General features: G+C 48.5%; 2 protein-coding genes across 2 annotated transcripts; both read right to left on the bottom strand.

Annotated features, from left to right (window-relative positions):
• Window positions 1-3,759: 3,759 nt before the first annotated feature.
• Window positions 3,760-6,178, bottom strand: LOC119269802 (phytolongin Phyl1.1-like). Its single transcript, XM_037551725.1, has 2 exons — window positions 5,093-6,178; window positions 3,760-4,978 (listed from the first exon to the last, which is right to left on the bottom strand). Exon 2 carries the CDS (start codon window positions 4,761-4,763, stop codon window positions 4,044-4,046), a length of 720 nt encoding a protein of 239 aa, XP_037407622.1. The 5' UTR covers window positions 4,764-4,978; window positions 5,093-6,178; the 3' UTR covers window positions 3,760-4,043.
• Window positions 6,179-6,301: 123 nt separating this feature from the next.
• On the bottom strand, window positions 6,302-8,609 carry LOC119269803 (splicing regulator RBM11-like). The gene is made up of 4 exons (XM_037551726.1): window positions 8,409-8,609; window positions 7,291-7,502; window positions 6,883-7,087; window positions 6,302-6,795 (listed from the first exon to the last, which is right to left on the bottom strand). The coding sequence occupies exons 1-4, from the start codon at window positions 8,440-8,442 to the stop codon at window positions 6,629-6,631; spliced, it is 618 nt and encodes a 205-aa protein (XP_037407623.1). The 5' UTR covers window positions 8,443-8,609; the 3' UTR covers window positions 6,302-6,628.
• Between the last annotated feature and the right edge of the window lie 1,156 nt (window positions 8,610-9,765).

Below are 9,765 nucleotides of genomic sequence, written 5' to 3' on the forward strand. Positions count from 1 at the left end.
CTTTGATATAAGCAAAATATTCTGTTTGCAATAGTATTACTGAGGTAATACATGTAAATACAAAATTATACACATTCATGTAATATGTGAAGAAATGTGAGCTTCAAAAGGTATCTTTACATGATGCAAATTGATGTATAATTATTTTTTATGTCATTTGGATAGGACCTATGGTCTAGTCTAAACGTGTGTTGAAAAAACCAAGACTTAAAAAGTGAATAATAGTAACCTGAAGTTTAAAATCCTGAAAATAGTAAGCCTGAGGGCCGTATCATAATTTACAGGGACGTATACGTAGTCAAGATAAAGTCTGAGGACTTAATCAAACAATAGCGAAGAGGATAAGAATCTCCAATTCTCCTGTGCGGCTAGGGATTCACCCAGCCGTCGCCACCGATTGCAGAACGACGGCACGCCGCCTACGGCGAGCCGGACATCGACGGCCTCCGCGACCGCGCCTGGAGGCATCGCCGGCCGGAGGGTGCCACCTTGCCGGTAGAAGCTCTTCGCGCCGCAGCCTGGTACAGGAGAGGAACCGCGTCATGGCTGGTCGCTCCGCGGGAGCCGCCCATCACGCATGGAAGCGCATCCATGTCGAGGCCGAAGGCCATGGCTGCTTAGACCGCCGCACTATATGAACAAGCGCGCAGTTCCGCGTCCAAAGTAATTTAGAGGTATGGACATGACGAACTAAAGAAATACCATGTGGGTGCTTCCGTTTCTTGGTTTGGATTTTCAATCCATCGATCGTGGGTGCCAATTCTCATGTTCCTTCTTTCTATTTGTTCGTCTTTTTCTCTGCCGATGTCTCGCCGAGCGCCATCGAGGGCCATGCCTTGAGTTCGAGGTCGCGAGGATGCGAGTCAACGCTGCGCGTACAGGCGCAAACGGCAGACGCAAGCGCCACCGCGACTGATGTCGCCATCCGCGTTGGGGTTTGCTGCTTCACCGCAAAAACGCCGGATAGCGCCGGTGCAGCCCACGGTCGAGAGTTGCGCGATGCCCTAGATGCGCGAGCGCCGCTGCGCTGCCCGTCTTTTCCTGTCGTTGGCCTAATCGCTCTCGGTTAGGGCAAAGTGCTGATAACGTGTGAAAGTAAAACGAGAGAGAGGAGCAAATGATAATCCATCAGTCTTTATTGATGATAGAAGTGGGCTATTTATACCCAGGCGGAAGTACACATGGTGTTTGGCGGTCAAGTAAACACATAGTTACTTGAGAGCCAAGGAATTACATAGTTGTCTTGAGAGCCAAGGAAGTACATGGTTACTTGAGAACCAAGCAACCTATCTAACAATTAACTTAATCCTAATTAGCTTAATTAATATGCAACTATTCTATTCTTAACACTGTTGATTAGTCAAGTACTACCAGCTGATCACGTTCACATGCCGACTGGGTTTACACCCTGGTGTGACCAGTATTTCCGTTCCGTAATCTCGCTCTGATTGATTCCCACGCCGGCGCACAAGACGCCTCGTTCAGTTCCCGTTTTATGCTAGAGGACAGCGTACGGCGAGAATCTACAGATATAGGCAACTGGGCGCGTCCACAAGGACAACGACGTGGATCCATAATTGACGATTCCGTCTCCACGCCGTGCATGATCCGTCCAGCCTAACCATGCACGATCTCCTTACTCTTAGCCAGACTCTTGCATCATCTGAATGAAACTGAGAAACATGGCCACCGTCCGTGTTACCAGCAATCAACCGTCCCGCCCGCTTTGCAGTTCCAGACCAAACATTCTCACACACAACCTCCGGCGCTTTCACCTCGCTCTGGGGCTGGGCCTGGCATCGGTATAAAATAGTCGGTGGCAGCTGGTTCCAACTGTAAGGATGGGGAGGGATCCAGGCTTGTTTGACCGGAGGGGGAGGCGACAGCTAGCACTATCACCGGACGCACCACCGCCACCGCCACCACCACCGGCAGGTTGCAGGAGAAGAACATGGCAGCGGAAAGCTTGAGCGACACAGCGCCATGGATCCAGCAATAGAATACTGACGGTCGCAGTCACAGCTAGCGCCCAGTCCAGCAGGTACAGTCCACGGCAACAGATCTGGGGGAGGAGACCCGAGACCGTTATTCTGACGCGTAGCAAAGCGATTCATGACGCACGCTGCCGCATCCGGCAGCCTGCAGCTTCGTGACCGAGCGCGACTGTTGGTTTTGATGGCCATCATCATCATGACTGCACGTGATCCATGGCCGGGCAAAGGGTTGCCGTGCCCGCTCTTTACCAGAGAGAGGGAGCTTTGCCTTGCTCAGTGTCAGCGGGGGTACTTGATGTAGTTTCCCATTTCAAATGCAAGATTTTACTTGGCATCCCAGCCGGTGCAGCACCAGGTATGCGGTGAACAAGTCCATTAGGTAGTAGCAAGTTGCTTAACCTTGATATGATCGCCATGTCCCAGCAAGATTATTCATTCTAGGGATCGTTCGGTTTGAACGAAACCAAAACGTAAGAATTATGAGTAGTATAGGAATTTGATAAGATGGCATCCTAAAATGAGCTTGAAGTGAATGTGTAGTTTTCTCCAAAAACATAGAAAATGAATAGTATTCCTATGAAATTCCTATACGCATTTCCTACAAATCGAATGCATCTATAGAAATTTTTTCTCTGGGATCCTTGTTTCTATGTTTTTTCTATGAAAATCCTTCAAACCGAATGAGGCCCTTGGGTTCCTAGTTTCCCAGCACCGGACCCATGCACCGATTACCCAAGAGAAGCCACAGCTCAATCCCACCTAGAATGGCCCCGTTTAATTCAGATTCTGATCTTCTCTCTTAAAAATATGTTTCGTTCAAATTCGACAGCAACGAGCTGCGAAAGTTGCCGCATTTTCTAACTTTTTTATTGTTTCTTTTTGGAGGAAAAGAGATGCTCGTACTGGTACAGCAACAAAGTTGACGCAGATCTTCCGTCAAAGTCATAGGTTGGTAGGGTTATTTTTTCTTTTGCATTGTTTATGTAAAAAAGGGGTCAGTTATTTTTTCGTAGGCGGTCTCGATTGATTGCCATTCATCAACTACTACCTTTTTCTTTGGAATCATTCGTCAACTACCCCAGGCATTTTTTTAGACAAACTTCGAAGCTTTTATTACGCCGTCACAATGTTTACACGGACGAAAGAGAGTCCATCCGGCTGACCTAGCCAAACATGCCGGCCAGCTGGTAGGGATAAAGCGTGCTTCGCAAGCTTGTAAGCCTCGACATTCGAGCTCCTAAACTCATGACCAATATTACAAGTATGAAAATTTGACCTATGTTCTGCTATTTCATGTATAATCGCCCCATAGACTCGCATGCCGGATACTATCGGTACCTGGGCCCAATGGGTCTGCAAATGGCCCAAATACATTGCATTGTGTACTTTGCGGCTAGCACTGGCCCAAAAAACAAAGTACACAATCACCCTAAATACCTCAGCAAAAAAAAAAGCAATTCACGCTGTTCTCTACTGGATTATCACAAGCATCGCGCCATTGTCATGACAAGAGAGATTTCATGGAGTTGCCGTCTGCAGACGTGCGTAAGCAGCAGAGCCAGATGCTTGAAAGCTGCCTCCCGAGGACTTGAACAGCTGCAGCAGTACGCTATTGAGCACTGTTTTCTGGTGCACCTGAAAGTCCTGAACAAATTTCGGTAGCATAGCACAAACTTGTGACAGGCCGGCTGCATAAAAGAAGACATGCCGACAGATGCCGCGACCCGCTGAAAGACACGGCATCGTTCCAAAGATGAGCTGACAATTCACAACAATCTTCTGCCATTTGTTATTTGGACATGAAGATGACCACTTCCACGATTTTACACATGACGATCAACGAAGCATGAGATATCTCGATATGTTTCTCAGCATGAGGTAATTAAATTAATCGTCGAGCAGCAACAAGCTAAGCTCGGAGCTTAGTTTCTTCCCTAGATGGATCTAGCTAGTCGCTAGCTAGCTGGTGAAGTACAATAAGAAAGACGACGTAGAAGCCTTCGTGGACGGTATGCACATGCACGTAATCACGATCTCAGATGATGTGCTTCATCGCTGCACGCAGCTGAACCCATGGCACACCGCCATCCACACGCCGAACAGCACCAGGCACAGCACCACGTCCACGCCGATCACGGCCATGGCGTGGCGCCGCCACCACGTGCGCCTCCAGGAGGGCCGTGCTGGCCGCCTGCGTGGCGCGCCTTCCCCCGGCAGCGCCTCCTCGTCCTTGTCGGACGTGTGCTCGCTCCATGAACCGTCGCCGGGGAGCATCACCGAGTTTGCAGCCGCGGAGGAGCTCGTCCCGGCCTGCAGCGTCTGCACGAACTGCCGCACGAGGCCGGACAGTGCTTCGTCGCGCAGCCTCCTCCTCGGCGCGGAACCGCACGTGTCACGGACGCGCTCCAGGAAGCGGACGACCTCGGTGCTGCCCGGCGTGGGCTCCGCGACGGCGAGGTACGTGCGGCCGTCGTCAGCTGCAAGGACCGCGAACGTGCGCCTGCCGTCGTAGGTGTGGTGGTGCCATTGGTGGTGCTCCGGCGCGTGGTCGAGGCAGAGCGCCGCCAGCGCACGGGACGCCTCCGCGTCCTCGCCAACCTCGCTGGAGCGGAAGTACGATAGCCTGTCCTTGCCCCTGGACGTCACGGCCACGCAGAAGAAGACGCTGGACTCCAGGCCGTCACCTTCGCTGGCGCCGGCGGCGGCCTCCTTCATGGCCTCCAGTCTTGAGACGACGAAGCCGCTCGGGTTTGATCGGCGAGAGATCATGCAAACTCGGAAGATTTGCGTCGAGGAGAGACTACATGTACGTGGCTGGCTGTGGAGGTTGTGACCTTGGAATGCCAAGGGGCAGCTTCAAACCAACATGTGCTGGTATCACAGATGAGAGATGCAAAAGTTTTGGAGACAAACGGCGCAGAGTAAAGCTGCTGCAGTAGCAGTCTTTATGCAGAGATGATTTCGGTTTTCATATAATGTTGGAGCTGCAGCAGAAAAGGCAGAGAGGATATGTGCCTTGTACGGCGGTTGTGGCTAAAGGATAAACAAGCAGACAAGGAAAGAAGCCCTAGACGTAGAGAGCATTAGAGATAACTTACTTGAGGAGGGAAGCAATGAGAAGCGCGCCATCTTGATGCAAAATGATGCATGCCTTCAAGTGTGGTTTTCGGCCTTGGAGAAGGCTTTAAGGGGTCTGCTGTTGCGATTTGAGAAGAAAAGTATTTTTGCTGTAGAATTTTAGTCCGATGATAAGATACTTTGGGGTTAGGTGAGTCAAAACGTTCACGAGTCAAATTTAGTGCTTTCACAAGAGTAACATAGAGGCTAGTTTTTAGGTGGTCTGGACAGTGACAAATCTGAACAAGTCACCTGTTAGTAGTATTACACATAAGAGGATAGGTGGAACATCACTAGTAGGAAAAAGAACAAACTTGTCAACACACCACGCAACATATTTTATCCTTCACCTAACAGCAAAGTTTCTAGGCTAAAAGACAAAAACCAGCAATGACACCTTAGCACAGAAATCACAAAACAACGAAGCTATTGAGCCAAGTATATACTCCCTCCGTTTCAAATTACTCGTCGTGGTTTTAGTTCAAATTGAACTAAAACCACGATGAGTAATTTGGAACGGAGGGAGTATAATACAATAACAATATAGGGTTGGTGGGTAAGCCTACATTCCAGAAACTTAGTTGTCCATGATGGGGATTCAACTGTGTTGATAAGCAGGGCCACAAACACAGGAAGTTACTTGACTTCATAATTATACGTGGCTCCAGAGCTGAGAAATCTGGGCAAGAGCAATGATCATTCGAGTGCACAACAAGGAGCTTTAAGAATAATAACTCAAATCATCCATTGATATGATCATTAATCCGCGAGCCAGAGGCCATGAAAACGGCCAGCAATGTTGCATTTCTTTGATTCCCAGGAAAAGAAAAGATCTACCAAGCTATCTGTTAGACAGGGATTAAAGAAAAGGAAGGAGATGTACTGGGCAGAGCCTTCAGTTGCCAATTTACCATCGATAAAACGGATATACCAGCCAAGCAATGACACCTAAGCACAGAAATCACAAACAACAAAGCTATAGAGCCAAGTAATACAACAAGGTGCTATTGCATTCCAGAAATTTAGTTGTCCCTGATGGAGGTTAAATTCTGTGATGATAGGCAGGGACACAAACATAGGACAGTTTACTTGAACTTATGATTATATGGGGCCTCGGAGCCGAGACATCAACATCTGCTGGGTAAGTAACAGCAATGATCATTCGAGTACATAGCAAGGCACTTTAGGAATAACTCAAATCATCCACGCATATGATCATTAATACGTGAGTCAGCAGGGGTGCAACAGCCCCCGCTATTGCATTTCTTTATTTTCCAAGGAAGAGAACAGATCTAGCAGGCTATCTTCTAGACAAGTACAAAGGGTGTACAATGTACTGGGCAGAGCCTTCCGTTGCCAACTTACTGTTGATAAAACGGATATACCAGCCCTATATACATGCATGGAAATGAAGTGCAAGGGTACAAACAAGATGCTACTGAGAATTCAAGGAACTAAGAAGCTACATTTAACCTGCATACTTTGTATACCCGCTCCCGCTCTTTGGTGCCTACTGCCTAGTAGGATGGGTAAATAATTGGTTGCCTCATAGCTCCATGACCAACAGCATTCACAACATAACCTCCATAGCTAGCATTCAGAACAGAACCATATACATGACTGTTGTAACCATACGTACCATGGACAAACTCTCGGTGCCCATGCACAGGTCGAGGTGGTAATGCTGGTGAAAGGAGAAAACAATAGAACACAATGAGATCAAGTCATGTATCCTGGAATATGTATAAACAGACCTAGGAAATAGCCTCACCTTGAGGGTGAACATTGTAAGGATGATAGCCTTGTGAAAAACCATTATGTGGAATCCCACCATTTACCACCGGATATGCTGGTTTATGCGACACAAGTGTATCACTAGAATGCACAAACTGAGGCTGCTTTGGTAATGGTATAGGGTTGAGTTTAGGCATTACTGGATTATTGCCATTTGATGACGGCTTGTCTTGTCCGGAAAGCTGTCAAAATTGATACGAATTTAGGGATTAGACCTTGCTTATATTAATACAAAACACACATATGTATACACGGTTATAAGAAGTAAGGGCAACAATTAGTGTGTTCCAATCAAGTTGCAATTTGTAACCAGTGTTAATTTGCAAGGTAATGATCGTACAGATGTAGCATATCTATATTGAAGATCACAAAAGAAGAAACATACCGCAAATTTAAGTGTTTTACCATTAAGCCTAACAAGTCCTGAAAAAAGTCTAACAGCATACTGAGCAACTGCCTCTGTCTCATACTCAGCAAAAGCAAAACCTTTGGGACGCCCAGTTTCTTTGTCACATGGTATGTGTAGGTCTACTACATGACCGGCCTGAATAAGAATCTCATACAAGACTCTTTCAGGGACCTTCTCATCCAAGTTGCCTGTTGAGAAAAACAGGTCATAGAATTAATACAACACAAAACATTGCTTAAGTAATACAACAGACTGTAGTAAGATGTGTACAGGGATGTTACATAAATCATAGAAAAAGGACCGAGCACTAGGATTGCCCAGAGAGAACACCATATGCATACAGTGAATCAGTGATGCCTCAGAACAGCAAACAGAGTGTAACAACCTATGAAAGTGACCGAGAAAACTAGACAGTGATAAAAGAGCGCTACCCAAACAGACCCAGCTATGCGATTATTATTCCAGGTAATGCAAGAGTCAATTTGTCTCCATGTCAGGTAATTCCCCAAATACATGTGCAAAACTCGAAATGCTCTTTGTCCAAAACACAACCATTAAGGATAATTATACTGCAATGCCTGCAGAGCACACTGCAGCAACATGAAACAAACCTTCGAGGTTGTTTACTGTTTTTTTTTATCAACCAACATAACTAGCAACTCGACCTACAGATGGCAGTGTCATGGCTCACCAGGAATCATTTGGCCGGCAAATTAGAACTATATAACCATCGCATGCTGACATGTAACAAACGACAACCACAAGTACAACAACAGATAACACCCTCACAGAAGAATTTGTTTTACTAATACCAACCGGTGGCACCAGGATAACATTGTGATACTTCATACATAGCAGGCACTAAACAAGCCTGAAAGCGCAAAAGGGGATGAATCGCAATTGCACCGTTCTAATCTACACTTCTCCCCGCACGCACTATAACCCTAGCGCGACTAATCAATCGACCACCGAGACGCACATCGACCAAACCCCTAGAAATTAGGGCACGCATCTAATTCAATCCGAACCAAACGGGACGCGGCGGTTACGCGGGCAGGACCGCAGGAGGGGAGCGCGACGCGAAGGGGGCTCACCTACGTAGACGCTGCAGGCCGGGTTCCTCGCCATTGGGGGCCGGATCTGGGCGCGAGGGCGTGGAGGAGGAGGAGGAGGAGCACCGCGCGCTCACGGCCGCCGTCGCGCCGCAATCCGGAGGAGGAGGAGGGAGCGAAAGGAGTCGCGCGAAGTCGCTCGGGCGAATTGCGGCGCAGGAAGGAGGACGCAGGGTCTCTCTAGTCGGGCCGGTTCGCACCTGGGCCGTTGGGCGGTGGCTATTTGTCTGGCGCCGCCTCGAGATTCGTGAATCGGCTCGGTCTCCGACTCCAAGACCGACGAGGAAAGGCGTGCCCTGGGCCACCTGCCAGTGGCCCGAGTCGACAGCCGAAGAGGAAGAGACGGATACGCGGTAGACACCGGGGTATGTGGACTACGTGGCAGGGCCACGCGGAAGCCTGCGATTGGCCGGCGCGCGTGTCGTGCACGCGAGAGTACCGGCCGAACCAAACTGTGACGTGTATGTCGGCCACATCACGTTTCGGTTGACGTCGTACCGTCCAGCTGCATGTCGACAAGGCGATGACACTATACTAGTACAGGTATACCTAGCACTAATGACGCGCCATGCCTCATCGGCAATCCTGAAGCCAACCACCCGTAGAGTACAGAGTGGTTGATGATAATCTTGTTTGAGAAAAAATAATGCTCCTTTCAGGGTGGTCGGCATGGAAATAGTACAAGTGTCGCAATGGACAATGAAAGACATTATCATTTAGGCCTGACACTAAGCCCTCGGATGATTAGGTACTTTCCGGTGAAACCAGCTCACAAGAATGCAAGTTCTCATTGATGTATATATTTTTTAAAATTTATTTCAGACTTTTAACGATGTTTGTTCAGTATGGTCGGCATGAAAAAAAAGGACAGTACTTGCTAATAATAATCCTATAGGGTGGTCGACATGAAACTGTTGCAATGGACACTACAAATCATTATCATTGACCCGTAAAATTTGGCCGTTTCCCCACATTTCCCGCATGGAAGCATGGCTTTCTACCCCGTGATTTCTCCCTGATTTAGGAATTTCGCAGTTTGAAACCGAAGCTTTTGAGTTCTGACGGTGACAACGGCAGGCAGCGGGGTTTCTGCCGTTCCACGTCGCAAGGGAACAAAAGGGCCACCTCATCGCGAGGCGAACAGGCTGGACATGTCGACGCGGCATGAATCGCCGTGCCAAACGCTGTAAGCCGACAAGGAGATCTCGCGATACAAAACCCAGGGGCGCCTCCCTGGCCTCCACCTCCTCCTCCTCCCCCTCCCCCCTCTCCACCTGCCTTCCATCCCTCCCCCCGATGGAGCTCCGGCCGTTTCAAAAGGCAGCCCCCACCCTCCCCC

The sequence above is a fragment of the Triticum dicoccoides genome, chromosome 3A (assembly GCF_002162155.2).
Source record: "Triticum dicoccoides isolate Atlit2015 ecotype Zavitan chromosome 3A, WEW_v2.0, whole genome shotgun sequence".
Taxonomy (NCBI): Eukaryota; Viridiplantae; Streptophyta; class Magnoliopsida; order Poales; family Poaceae; genus Triticum; species Triticum dicoccoides.